The following is a 15,186-nucleotide window of genomic DNA, read 5'->3' as shown; positions in this document are numbered from 1 at the left end:
AGGATGGCGCTGTATGTTTTTCATTATTCAAGCATCCCACATACGTTGTAGAAATAGGGTTCGGTCTGGCTCTGGGCCGCTGTCCGTGTGGAGTTTGGGCATTCTCCCGTGTCCGATTGGGTTTCGCCCACACAACCCAAAGATTTAAATTGAAGGATAGATGTCAGAGGTAGGTTCTTTACTCAGAGAGTATTAAGGTTGTGGAATGCCCTGCCTGCAACAGTAGTGGACTCGCCATCATTAAGGGCATTTAAATGGTCATTGGATAAACATATGGATGATAAGGGAATAGTGTAGATGGGCTTTAGAGTGGTTTCACAGGTCGGCGCAACATCGAGGGCCGAAGGGCCTGTACTGCGCTGGAATATTCTATGTTCAATCATGCTTGGTTCTGTTTCTGTTTATAATTATCATCGTGACTTCTCAAATGTGAAGCCCATTATCTTAAGTACAGTGAAGTTCTTCTGAAGTTTTCGAAGCCACCAACAGTATTCAGCCTCTACAGCAGAGGAAGATATACTTATTCAAAGTTTTCAGTTGTTTAATTGTACATGTTTCGGTTCTAGTTTTCCCAAGATAGAACTCTGTACCATGGCATTTTTGCAGAAGAATGAGAAAAGCAGCAGGAGTAGACAATATGGCCCATTAAGCCAGATCCACCATTCAGCATGATCGTGGCTGATCTTTGGCTACAAATACATCTGACCACAAGCTCCCCATATTCTGAGATTCACTCAGACACCAAAAATCTGTCAAACTCAGCCTTAAATATATATCTATTTTTAAAAATATATTTTTTATTGAAATTTTTTGAAAAATATATAGCAACAGAATAATAATAAACACGCAACAGCGCATATAGCGAACATCCCCCCCCCCCCCCCATACCCAATAAACAACAAAATAAATTAACAATAATTAACTTAACATAAACAATACCCCCCTGAACACACCCCCCCCCCCCCCCCCCCCCCCCCCCCCCCCCCGGTTGCTGCTGCTACTGACCTAGTTCCTTATCGTTGAGCCAGAAAGTCGAGGAAAGGCTGCCACCGCCTAAAGAACCCTTGTACCGACCCCCTCAGGGCGAATTCGACCTTCTCCAGCTTTATGAATCCCGCCATGTCATTGATCCAGGTCTCCACGCTTGGGGGTCTCGCATCTTTCCATTGCAACAAGATCCTCCTCCGGGCTACTAGGGACGCAAAGGCCAAAACACCGGCCTCTTTCACCTCCTGCACTCCCGGCTCCACCCCAACCCCAGATATCGCGAGTCCCCAGCCTGGTTTGACCCTGGATCCTACCACCCTCGACACCGTCCTTGCTACCCCCTTCCAGAATTCCCCCAGTGCCGAGCATGCCCAAAACATATGGGCATGGTTCCCCGAACACCTAATGCACCTGTCCTCACCCCCAAAAAACCTGCTCATCCTCGTCCCGGACATATGAGCCCTGTGCAGTACCTTGAACTGAATGAGGCTAAGCCTCGCACATGAAGAGGAGGAGTTCACCCGCTCCAGGGCGTCCGCCCATGTCCCCATCTCAATCTGCTCCCCCAGCTCCACTTCCCACTTGCCTTCAGCTCGTCTACCAACGCCTCCTCCACCTCCTGCATCACCTGGTAGATGTCAGACACCTTCCCCTCCCCGACCCACACCCCCAAGAGCGCCCGATCCCATGCCCCCGCGGGGGCAGCGAAGTAAACCCCTCCACCTGCCGCCTAGCAAATGCCTTGACCTGAAGGTACCTGAACATATTCCCCGGGGGGAGCTCAAACTTCTCCTCCAGCTCACCCAGGCTCGCAAACCTCCCGTCAATGAACAGGTCTCCCAACTTCCTTATGCCCGCCCTGTGCCACCCAGGAACCCGCCATCAATGTTCCCTGGGACAAACTGGCGATTCCCCCGCAACGGGGCCTCCACCGAACACCCCCCCCCCCCCCCCCCCCCCCCCCTTTCCCCCCGTGTCGCCTCCACTGCCCCCAAATTTTGAGGGTAGCCGCCACCACCGGGCTCAGTGTACCTCGTTGGAGGAAGCGGCAACGGCGCCGTTACCAGTGCCTTCAGGCTCGTGCCTCCACAGGACGCCATCTCCATCCGTTTCCACGCTGCCCCCTCCCCATCCATTACCCACTTATGTACCATCGAGACGTTAGCCGCCCAATAGTACCCAGAGAGGTTGGGCAGCGCCAGCCCCCTACTATCCCTACTATACAGCAGCAAGTCCTCTGCATACAGCGACACTCGGTGCTCCTCCCCACCCCGCACCAGACCCCTCCACCTCCCCGACTCCCTGAGCGCCATGGCCAGAGGCTCAATTGCCAACGCAAAAAGCAAGGGGGACAGGGGGCACCCCTGCCTCGTCCCACGGTAGAGCCTGAAGTATTCGGACCTCCTCCCGTTTGTCACTACACTCGCCATCGGGGCCTTGTACAGCAACCTCACCCACTTAATAAACCCCTCCCCAAACCCTAACACCTCCCACAAGTACCCCCACTCCACCCTGTCAAAGGCCTTCTCCGCATCCAATGCCACCAGAATCTCCGCCTCTCCTTCTGCCGGCATCATTATCACATTTAGCAGCCTTCGCACGTTAGTGTTCAGCTGCCTCCCCTTCACAAAACCCGTCTGATCTTCATGTATCGCCCCCGGCACACAGCCCTCTATTCTAGTGGCCAAGATCGTCGCCAGCAACCTGACGTCCACATTCAGCAGTGAAATTGGCCTATATGATCCACACTGCAAGGGGTCCTTATCCCGCTTCAGGATCAGGGAAATCAGCGCCGCGACATCGTCGGGGGCAAAACACCCCCCTCCCATGCCTCGTTAAAGGTCCGAACCAACAGGGGGCCCAACAGGTCCGCGTATTTCTTATAAAATTCAACCAGGAACCCATCCGGTCCCGGCGCCTTCCCCGACTGCATGTGGCCAATCCCTCTGACCAGCTCCTCCAACTCGATCGGCGCCCCCAGTCCCTCCACCTGCTCCTCCTGCACCCTTGGAAATCGCAGCCTGTCCAAAAAGCTCTCCATTCCTCCCCCCCCCCACCACCGGCGGCTCCGACCGGTACAGTTCCCTGTAGAAGTCCCTAAAGACCCCATTGACCTCTGCCCCCTGCCGCACCACATTCCCTCCCCTATCCTTCACTCCACCAATCTCCCTAGCCGCGTCCCGCTTGCGAAGCTGATGCGCCAGCATCCTGCTCGCCTTCTCTCCATACTCGTAGACCGCTCCCTGCGCCTTCCTCCACTGTGTCTTTCTGGTGGTCAATAAATCAAACTTGGCCTGCAGGCTACGCCGCTCCCCCAGCAATCCCTCCTCCGGGGCCTCCGCATACCTCCTACCTACACTCAACAGCTCCCCCACCAGTCTCTCCCTCTCCCCCCTCTCCCCCCTCTCCCTATGGGCTCGGATGGAGATCAGCTCCCCCCTAATCACTGCCTTCAGAGCCTCCCACACCATCCCCACCCGGACCTCCCCAGTATCATTGATCTCGAGGTACCTCTCAATACATCCCTGGATCCTCCTACACACCTCATCAGCCAACAACCCCACGTCCAGACGCCAAAGCAGGCGCTGGTCCCGCACCTCCCCATCTCCAGATCCACCCAATGTGGAGCATGGTCCGAAATCGCTATAGCCGAATATTCGGCATCCTCCACCCTCGGGACCAGCCCCCTACTCAGGACAAAGAAATCAATACGAGTATAAACCCTGTGCACGTGGGAGAAAAAAAGAGTACTCCCGAGTCCTCGGCCTCCCGAACCTCCAGGGATCCACTCCTCCCATCTGGTACATAAGCTCCCTCAACACCTTGGCCGCCGCCGGCCTCCTGCTTGTCCTTGAACTAGAACGATCCAGTAGGGGATCCAGCACCGTATTGAAGTCTCCCCCCATGATCAGGCCCCCCACCTCCAGGTCAGGAATGCGGCCCAACATACGCCTCATGAAACCAGCACCATCCCAATTTGGGGCATACACCCTCTCTCCCTGCAGCTTACCGCTCACCATCACATATCTGCCGCCACTATCAGCCACCACCTCAGACGCCTCAAACGCCACCCTCTTCCCCACCAGGATCGCCACCCCCCGGTCCTTCGTGTCGAGCCCTGAATGGAAAACCTGCCCCACCCACCCCTTCCTCAGACGAACCTGGTCCGCCACCTTCAGGTGAGTCTCCTGGAGCATGGCCACGTCCGCCTTCAGCCCCTTCAGATGTGAAAACACCCGGGGCCGCTTAACCGGCCCATGCAGCCCCCTCACGTTCCACGTGATCAGCCGGATCAGGGGGCACCCCGCCCCCTCCCCCGTCGACTAGCGATAGCCCATCGACTGCTCTCCCCTGGCCAGCACCCACTCGGCCCGTTTCCCACGGCGATAGAACCTCACCCCGACCCCCCCCGACCCACACCAGCTCCTCCCTGGCCAATCCAGCAGCAACCAACACCCCCCTTAAAACACAAAACCATAACCAACATCATCCGAAAGCAGGAAAAGAAAATCAAACAGAATAACCAGCAACAGCATATACAGTGATACAAAAAACCCCCACAGCCCCCAATCCCTAGTTCGAGTCCAACTTTTCAGCCTGCACAAAGGCCCACGCCTCCTCCGGGGACTCAAAATAGTAATGCCGGTCCTTGTAGGTGACCCACAGGCGCGCAGGCAGCAGCATGCCGAATTTCACCTGCTTGCCGTGGAGCACCGCCTTTGTCCGGTTGAACCCGCCTCTCCGCTTAGCCACCTCCGCACTCCAGTCCTGGTAGACGCGCACTACCGAATTCTCCCACTTGCTGCTCCTCACCTTCTTGGCCCATCGCAGACAACACTCCCGGTCACTGAACCGATAGAACCGCACCAGCACTGCCCGCGGGGGTTAATTTGCCTTAGGCCGCCTGGCCAGTACTCTGTGGGCCCCCTCCAGCTCCAGGGGCAGATGGAAGGATCCTGCCCCCACCAGCGAGTTCAGCATCACGGCCACATAGGCCGGCAGGTCCGACCCCTCCAGCCCCGCCGCGAGGCCCAGGATCCGCAAGTTCTTCCTCCTTGTTCGAAACTCCATCTCCTCGAAACGATCTTGCCACTTTTTGTGGAGCGCCTCGTGCATCTCCACCTTCCCCACGAGGGCCAAGACCTCATCCTCGCGCTCAGAGGCCTGCTGCTGCAACTCGAGTATCGCTGCACCCTGATTTGTCTGGGTCTCCAGCAGCTTACTTGTCGTAACCTTCAGGGATTCCAGCAACTCCCCTTTCAGCTCCGTTAAATAGTGCAGAAGGGCCGCCTGCTGCTCCTCAGCCCACTGCCTCCACTCCTCAGGGGCTCCACCAGCCGCCATTTTGTCCATCTTCCCCCGCTTTTCCAGGTGAGCTGCTGCCGTTTTTCTCCTCTCCCCACTCCGGGTCCGCACCATAAATCCCAGGGGGGTTTTGCTCCAGACCCCTTTATTCACCGGGAATCGTCGTATCAGTGCCGTTTGGGGCCCTTTAAAAGAGCCCACAAGTCCTATTAAAGCGGGAGCTGCCGAACGTGCGGCTTAGCTCCGCATAGCCGCAACCGGAAGTGTCAGCCTTAAATATATTTAACCATGAACCAAGAATCTAAAGTTTCCCAACACATTGAGTGAAGACATTCCTTCTTATCTTAGTCTTAAATGATCGGCCCCTTGTCCTGACAGGGTACTGCAATATTCTGATTTCCCAGCTAGTGGAAAATCCTCTGTATCAAGTACCTTCAGAATCTTGCCTGTTTCAGTGAGTTCACCCCTCGTCCTTCTATATACCCGGTTTACTCAGCCTCTCATCATGGTACAACCCTCTCCTCTCAGGCACCAATTTGGGGAACGTTCTCTGTGTAGCCCCCAATACAACTGTATCCATCCTTCAGCATGGAGGCCAAATCTGGGCATAATATTCCAGATGTGGTTGGTTTAAAAGTGAGATGAGGAGGACTTTCTTCAGCCAAAGGGTGGTGAATCTTGCTACAGAAGGCAGTGGAGGCCAAGTCACTGAGTGTCTTTAAGATTGAGATAGATAGGTTCTTGATTAATAAGGGCATCAGGGGTTATGGGGAGAAGGCAGGAGATTTTGGGGATAAGAAACATGTTCGCCATGATTGAATGTTAGAGCATACGCGATGGGCTGAATAGCCTAATTCTGCTCCTATATCTTGTGGTCTTATGTTGTCTCTCCAAAGCCCCCTATAATTTTAGCAAAAATGTCCAGTCCATTGAGTAACCATTTCACCACCAAGTCCCCGTCCGGTGGGGGGGGGGGGGTGCTTGGAGATGTACAGCCCCCTATAGAAGGCCATGAACGCCTCTTTGACCTTATTTGGTCGGCTACCAATCCGTCGTTGCTATCTTTCTATCTGGTCTATATTTAAGATCTCAGCGACCAACTTAAATGAGTATGCCACTTCATCAGCAAATGTGTGGACGACTGCGTGCCAAAGACAGCAATAGGTACGTTCCCCAACCAGAAACCATGGCTCAATCGCAAGATTGACTCCCTACTGAAGGACAGGTCTGTGGCGTTCAAGTCAGGTGACCCTGACCTATACAAGAACTCCAGGTACGACCTCCGCAAAGCCATCCGAGCTGCCAAGAGGGAATATTAGACCAAGCTAGAGTCACAGACTAGCGTTACAGACTCTCGGCGGTCATGGCAAGGCCTAAACAACATAACGGGCTACAAAGCGAAGCCGAGCAGTATCTCCAGCAGCAGCACACCCCTCCCCGATGAACATAGAGTCATAGAGTCACAGAATTTACAGTGCAGAAGGAGGCCATTTGGCCCATCGGGTCTGCACCAGCCTTACAAAGATCACCCTACTCAAGCCCACGTATCTACCCTATACCCGTAACCCAGCAACCCCCACTTAACCTTTTAGGATACTAAGAGCAATATAGATAGATAGCAACCTACCTATCTTAATCTTAATCCACCTAACCAGCACATCTTTGGACTGTGGGAGGAAACCAGATCACCCGGAGGAAACCCACGCAAACACTGGGAGAACGTGCAGACTCCGCACAGACAGTGACCCAGCTGGGAATCGAACCTGGGACCCTGGAGCTGTGAAGCAATTGTGCTAACCACTATGCTACCGTGCTGCCCTAAACTCAATGCATTCTATGCTTGGTTCGAGCAGGTAACCGACAATCCGCTGTCAAGTGCCCCAACAGCCCACAACACATCCATATCCATCATCACAGCTTCCAAAGTCAGATTGGCTTTCCTGAAAGTGAACCCTTGGAAAGCAACAGGTCCAGATGGGATACCTGGTCTTGCACTCGGAGCCTGCGCAGACCAACTGGCACATGTGTTCGCGGAAAACTTTAACCTGTCCTACTCTGCTCCGAGGTCCCCACCTGCTTCAAGAAGACCACCATCATACCGGTGCAAATGAAGAACCAAGCAACATGCCTCAATGACTGCCGTCTGGTGGCCCTGACTTCAGTCGCAATGAAGTGCTTCGAAAGGTTGGTCATGAAGCGCATCGCTTCATACTCCCAGAACGTCTTGATCCATTGCAATTCGCATTCTGCTGCAACTGGTCCACAGCACATGCCATCTCTCTGGCCCTACACTCATCCCTGGAGCATCTTGACAACAAGGACTCCTACATCAGACTCTTATTTATTGACTACAGCTCCGCCTTCAACACCATAATCCCAGCCAAGCTTATATTAAAGCTCCAAAACCTAGGACTTGGCACCTCACTCTGCAACTGGATCCTCGACTTTCTAACCCACAGACCGCAATCAGTAAGAATGAACAACCACACCTCCACAATAGTCCTCTATACTGGGGCTCCGCAAGGCTATGTACCGAGCCCCCTAGTATATTCCCTGTATATACACACACGATTGCGTGGCAAAATTTGGTTCCAACTCCATCTACAGGTTTGCTGACGATACGACCATAGTGGGCCTGAACTCGAATAACGATTAGTCAAAATACAGGAGGGAGATTGCGAGCCTAGTGGAGTGGTGCAGCGAGAACAATCTATCCCTCAATGCCTGCAAAACTAAAGAGGTGGTCATTGACTTCAGAAAGCAAAGTACTGCACACAGCCCTTGTGCATCAACGGGGCCGAGGTAGAGATGGTTAGCAGTTTCAAATTCCTAGGGGTGCACATCTCCAAAACTCTGTCCTGGTCCTCCCATGTCAATGCTACTACCAAGAAAGCACAACAGCACCTATCTTCCTCAGGAAACTAAGGAAATTTGGTATGTCCAAAGTAACTGTTATCAACTTATACAGATGCACCACAGAAACTATCCTATCTGGCTGCATCACAGCCTGGTATGGGAACTGCTCGGCCCAAGACCGCAAGAAACTATAGGGAGTCATGAACACAGCCCATCACACAAACCTGCCTCCCATTCATTGACTCCATCTGCACCTTCCGCTGCCTGGCGAAAGCGGGCAGCATAATCAAAGACCCTTCCCACCCGGCTTACTCATTCTCCCAACTTCTTCCATCGGGCAGGAGATACAAAAGTCTGAGAACACGCACAAACAGACTCAAAAACAGCTTCTTCCCCGCTGTTACCAGACTCCTAAATGACCCTCCAATGGACTGACCTGATTAACACTGCATCCCTGTATGCTTCACCCGATGCCGGTGTTTATGTAGTTACATTGTATACCTTGTGTTGCCCTATTATGTGTTTTCTTTTATTTCCTTTTCTTTTCATCTGCTTAATGATCTGTTGAACTGTTCGCAGAAAAATACTTTTCACTGTAAACAAAATACAACTCATGAAGTGACTGGAACAGATACACCCCCTTACCAAATCTTGGTAACCTGCGCTATCTCCCTCGAGGCTGCCTGCTTTCTCAGCTGGTGGGCCAGCAGGCGGCTACCTTCATCTGTGTTCGTAGAAGGTTCCCCTGTGTCTGGCGACGTTGGTACACTGCTTCCCTGGTGGATAGCAGGTAAAAGATCATCTGGAGCATTTTCCTTGCGCCAGAAGATCTACGGTCAGGGTCTCGAAATATCCTCTGTCTACCTCCAGAAAGGAGTAAATCTGTTGTTGCCTTGCCACTCTCTCTTCCCTGCGTGCCTTGTAGGAGATAATCTCTCCTCTGACAACAGCTTTCAGTGCCTCCCAGAACATGGAGGGTGAGACTTCCCCATTCTGGTTGTTAGTAATATACTGTGATGTTTTCTGGCAGACGACCTTGTCGGCCAGGAGGGCTGTGTTCAGCCTCCATGTGGGGCACTGGGCATGGCCTGTCTCCAGCCTCTCATCCCTGTAGTGTGGAGTGTCGGAAAGTACGATCACGGAGTATTACGATCCCTGGAAGCACCGATTTTTCTGCACTACAAAGAGATTGATACAGGTACAGACCTTGCGAAAAAAATGAGACCTCCTCACCCGGGTGCATGAACCTGATCGGTCCACAGCCCCCATATGTTCCATAAATGTTCTTCAGCCATATTGCCGTTCTCCCCGTTTTCGGATTTAATCTGTCCGTCAGTTGGTCCTGTACACAGTTAAAGTCTGCTTGCGGTGCCATCTTGTTCCACGAGTTGCCTGTTGAATCCGGTCTAGAGCCCCTCCCCTCACCAGGTGCTCGCTCCCTGGTGGGAATGAGCCAAGGCTCTCTTTCCCCCCCGCCCCCCATTCATACCTTCTGCCACGAGCTTTCTTGCTAGTGTGGTACCTTCCCTTTTAGGGTTGGGCTGACCCCTTTCTACGCCTGCTATGTCAGTTTCCCCTCTGTCTTCTCCTCACACTTTTCTGTGCTTTGCTGCACTCGCCCTGTTCCTTCTGTGAACTGGTTCGCTAGTTCATAACGAGGTGATTCAGTACCGTGTAAATTGTAGATTGGTTTCTCCAACCCCCTCTTTGTATGTCTCATTACCGTCTCATTTGTTGCTTATCCGATCCGTTCTTTTGGATGAACTCGTCTGTATCTGCAGGGGCAGTGAATAATGTTTTGTATTCTGTTACTGTACCCAGAATATGGCTGGGTACAGCATCCCAAATTTGATTTTGTTCTTTGATATTATACAGGGCTGACTTCGCTCTGTTAAGTTCTGACCAGCGCTTTCCCAGGTCTGTCCCAATGTCCTGATAAACTCTGATCCTGTGCCCCTCCCAAATGAAGGACTTTGTTTGTTTGGCCCAATGAAGGATCTTTTCCCGGTCCTGGTATCTGTGCAACTTGGCAGTGATTGCTGTCGGCTGTTGCCCCGCTTTGGATTTCGGCTGGAGTGACCTATGGACCCTGTCGATCTCCGGCGGCTTGGGGAAGCTGTCTCACCCCACTAGGTTCCCCAGCATCTTAAACTTAAGCGGGAGAAGCCAGTTAAGAAATTGTGCAATGCTGGTCCAATGCGACAGAAGAGCTCCTACTCGACTGCTTGGAGTCAGTGGACTGGTCCATATTCAAGAACTCAGCGGCCAACCGAAACAAGATTGCAACCTCCGTCACAGACTTCATCAGCAAGTGTGGAGAAATGTGTGTTCCCCAGCCAGAAAACATGGTTTAACCGGGACATTCACTCCCTACTGAAGGCCAGGTCTGAGGTGTTCAAGACTGGCGACCTTGACATATACAATAAATCTTGGTATGACCTCCACAAAGCCATCAGGGAGGCCAAGAGGCAATACCAGGCTCAGCTAGAGGCACAGACTAACAACATGACTCTTGCCAGTTGTGGCAAGGCTTAAACAAGATAATGGGGCTGCAAAGCAAAGCCGAGTAGAATCTCCGGCGACAGCACACCCCTCCCCGATGAACTCGATGCATTCTATGCTCGTTTTGAGCAGAAAATCAACAAACTGTTGTCAACAAACCCAGCAGCCTCGGACACACCCATACCTACCATCACAGCCTCCAAGGTCAGATCAGCTTTCTTGAAAGTGAACCCTCGGAAAACAGTGGATCCTGACTGAGTCCCTGGTCGTGCATTTAGATCCTGCGCAGGCCAACTGGCGAGTGTGTTCGTGGACATCTTCAACCTCTCCCCAATCCTTCCAAGGTTCCCACCTGCTTCAGGAAGACCACCATCATACCAATGCCAAAGAAGGACCAGGTAACCTTACCGTCCAGTGGCCTTGACATGTATCATTATGAAGTGCTTCGAGAGGTTGGTCATGAGACACATCAACTCCATACTCCCAGAAGGCCTTAAACCACTGTATTCAGCATACCTCCACAACCGGTCCACAGCAGACGCTATTTCCCTGGCCCTACACTCATCCCTGGAGCATCTCGATAACAAAGACTCCTACTCATTGACTACAGCTCTGCCTTCAACACCATTATCCCAGCCCAGCTCATATCAAAACTCCAAAACCTAGGACTTGGCTCCTCTTTCTGAAACTGGATCCTCGACTTCCTGACCCATAGACCAGAATCATGGATGAACAACAATACCTCAATAGTGGGACCCCGCAAGGCTGTATACTTAGCTCCCTACTATACTCCATTATACACACATGTGGTAAAATTTGGGTCCAACTCCATCTGCAAGTTTGCTGATGACACGAATGTAGTGGGTCGGATTGAGAACAGCGATGAGTCAGATTACAGGAGAGAGATAGAGAATCTAGTGGCGTAGTGTAATAACAACAATCTCTCCCTCAATGCCAGCAAAACTAAGGAGCTGGTTATTGACTTCAGGAAGCGAAGTATCGTCACATTCAGCCTGCATCAGTGGTGCTGAGGTGGAGATGGTTGTCAGCTTCAAAGTTCTAGGTGTGCACACCACCAACAATCTGTCCTGGTTCACCCACGTCGACGCTATGACCAAGAAAGCACAACAACGCCTATACTTCCTCAGGAAATTCGGCATGTCCACATTGACTCTTACCAACTTTTACAGATGCATCATAGAAAGCATCCTATTGGCTGCATCACAGCTTGGTATGTCAACTCCTCGTCCCAAGACCGTAAGAAACTACAGAGTCATGAACACAGCCTAGTCCATCACGCGAACCTGCCTCCATTTACTCTGGCTACACCTCCCGCTGCCTTGGGAAAGTGGGCAGCATAATCAAAGACCCCTCCCACTCGGGATATTCTCTCTTCCATCAAATGAAATGAAAAGAAAAGCCCCTAGTCGTCACATTCCGGCGCCTATTCGGGGAGGCTGATACGGGAATTGAACCGTGCTGCTGGCCTGCCTTGGTCTGCTTTCAAAGCCAGCAATTTAGCCCTGTGCTAAACCAGCCCCCATCAGGCAGGAGATACAAAAGCCTGAGAACACACACTAACAGATTCAAAAACAGCTTCTTCCCTGCTGTTACCAGACTCCTAAATGACCCTCTTATGGACTGAACTGATCTCTCCATGCATCTTCTCTGCTGAGTAGTAACACACTCTGTATGCTTCACCCTATGTCGTGTATTTACATTGTGTATCTATTGTATGTCCTATGTTTTTCATGTATGGAACAATCTGTCTGGACTATACGTAAAATAAAACTTTTCACTGTATCTCTGTGCATGTGACAATAAATTCAAATCCAAAATCTTGGCCACGTAGTCAGTTGGGTCCTTGCCCACGATTCCTTCTGGCAGATCCACTATCCTAATATTCCAGTACCGTGACTGGTTATCCTAGTCCTCCACCGTCCCACCTCCAAGTTCCCCTGAATTGCCACCAATCTCCTTATTTCGGCATCCAGGGCGATAATTTGGTCGCTCTGGTCTGTTGAAGCTTTCTCCAGTTACCTTATCGTGTTCCCCTGATCCTCAAATCTCTTTCCCATTTTATCGAGAGGCACCTGCATGGTGAAATGAAAAATGAAAATGAAAATCGCTTATTGTCACGAGTAGGCTTCAATGAAGTTACTGTGAAAAGCCCCTAGTCGCCACATTCCGGCGCCTGTACGGGGAGGCTGGTACGGGAATCGAACCGTGCTGCTGGCCTGCTTGGTCTGCTTTAAAAGCCAGCGATTTAGCCCAGTGAGCTAAACCAGCCTCCTTCCAGCTGACCAGTGCCTCCTTCACTGCTAATTTGATCGTTGCCTTGATTTCTGCCTTTAATGTCCTCCATCATCTCAGTTCCCTCGTGCGAAACATCTTCCATCCATCCTCTGCTGCTTCCTGGCATCTTTGCTGTTCTTTGTATTGTTGAGGGTGAAGGGATGTGTTTGTGGCCTAATTTAGGCGAAAATTGCCTATTTTCTGATCTTTTGGAGGAGAGCCATCTGATGTGTGACTGCTCTGCACATCCCTGTCACCGGAAGTGCCAGATTATTTAATAAGAATGTAAATATTGCATAAGAAAAATACAAATTAGAGGTATTTCCAGCATGTTCTGCTTCATGTTGTTATATTGTCCATAAAGGTTATGATTGGCTATGCGATTATATATATTTTCTTGACGCCACCTTCAAAAGGTGGAGGCAGGACGGGGGGACACTGACAGTCAGGGACCTATACACGGACGACAGGATCGCAACACTGGACGAACTGACAGAGAAATTTCAGCTAGCTGGGGGGAACGAGCTACGGTACCTGCAGCTCAAAAACTTCCTACGAAAGGAGACAAGGACGTACCCACAACCGCCACGACAGACACTACTGGAAGACCTACTGGACGCAAGTATCCTAGAGAATATCCTAGGGAACTGTAGTGACATGTATGACCGACTGGTAGATAGGGACGACACCGTACTGGACGCAACAAGGAGGAAATGGGAGGACGACCTGGGGATGGAGATAGGGTGGGGACTCTGGAGCGAAGCACTGCATAGGGTCAACTCCACCTCCACGTGCGCAAGGCTCAGCCTGACGCAACTAAAAGTGGTACATAGAGCCCACTTAACAAGAACCCGTATGAGTAGGTTCTTCCCGGAGGTGGAAGACAGATGTGAACGGTGCCAAAGAGGCCCGGCCAACCACGCCCACATGTTCTGGTCTTGCCCCAGACTCGTGGAGTACTGGACAGCCTTCTTCGAGGTTATGTCCAAAGTGGTGGGAGTGAGGGTGGAGCCATGCCCGATAGTGGCGGTCTTCGGGGTTTCAGAACAGCCAGATCTATTCCTGGGGAGGAGGGCGGACGCCCTTGCCTTTGCCTCCCTGATCGCCCGCCGTAGAATCCTGTTTGGCTGGCGGTCAGCAGCGCCGCCCAGAGCTGCGGACTGGCTGTCCGACCTCTCGGAATCTCTCCAAATGGAGAAAATCAAATTTGCCATCCGAGGGTCGGACGACGGCTTCCACAGAACGTGGGAGCCATTCATGCAACTGTTCCGGGACCTATTTGTGGCCAATGTACAAGAGGAAGAATAGTCGGGGGAAGGTAGCGGGAGGGGGGGGGGGGGGCTACAGGTTAGTTACGGGGGTTCGATGGCTAGCTAAGGCCCAAAACCAAACTAAATAAACATGTTGAGGGGGGGGGGGCAGTTACTACCACGAAGATGCTTACCTGTAAATATGTATGTTAATTTTTGCGTGTTTGTTTTTTTTTCCTCTCCTAACAATTTGTAATTTGTTCAATATAAAATATGAAAACTGAATAAAAACATTTATAAAAAAAAATATATATATTTTCTTTATTTTGCAGCGTTGGGAATTCAAACACCCACAGCCATTTCTACGTACGCGTGAGTTCTTATGGCAGGAAGGACATACAGCATTCGCCACTGAAGAAGAGGCCGCAGTAGAGGTAAGATGTTGGAGAGGATAGGAATAAAATAACTGAATGATGTCAGCCACATTCGTGGGAAATATGAATATACTTTTTAAAATAGTCACAATGTCGCATTAATCATCACTAAATTGTCTTATCTGGTATGTACAAACTGCATTATGGTATTTTTCTTTTGAGTTGGGAGCTTGTACTATGTAGCTTGAGTTTTTTCTGTATCATTTTTGTATTTAAAAAGGAGAAAATTATTAGCTATTACAGGCCACATGGTGGAGCCAAATTTCAGTTTGTTCTGTCACATGAGAATCCAAACGTTAATAATTGATAATTCCCCTTTAGATTGGCCATTAAACTTAATTAACTCATTAATTTTGGTGCCAATTGTGGCAATTGTATTGCCTTCAATTACATAGAACATACAGTGCAGAAGGAGGCCATTCGGCCCATCGAGTCTGCACCGACCCACTTAAGCCCTCACTTTCACCCTATCCCCGTAACCCAATAACCCCATCTAACCTTTTTTGGTCACCAAGGGCAATTTAGCATGGCCAATCCACCTAACCTGTACGACTTTG

The 15,186-nt window shown here is 51.1% G+C and overlaps 1 protein-coding gene across 1 annotated transcript in view; it reads left to right on the top strand.

Annotated features, from left to right (window-relative positions):
- Positions 1-15,186, top strand: part of eprs1 (glutamyl-prolyl-tRNA synthetase 1) — a 130,761-nt gene that overhangs the window by 100,894 nt on the left and 14,681 nt on the right. The window contains 1 exon segment of the mRNA XM_038811972.1: positions 14,528-14,629. Within this exon segment, the coding sequence (XP_038667900.1) occupies positions 14,528-14,629 (102 nt within the window).

Source organism: Scyliorhinus canicula, chromosome 1, assembly GCF_902713615.1.
Source record: "Scyliorhinus canicula chromosome 1, sScyCan1.1, whole genome shotgun sequence".
Lineage (NCBI taxonomy): Eukaryota > Metazoa > Chordata > Chondrichthyes > Carcharhiniformes > Scyliorhinidae > Scyliorhinus > Scyliorhinus canicula.
This window is presented reverse-complemented; position numbering and strand designations above follow the sequence as displayed.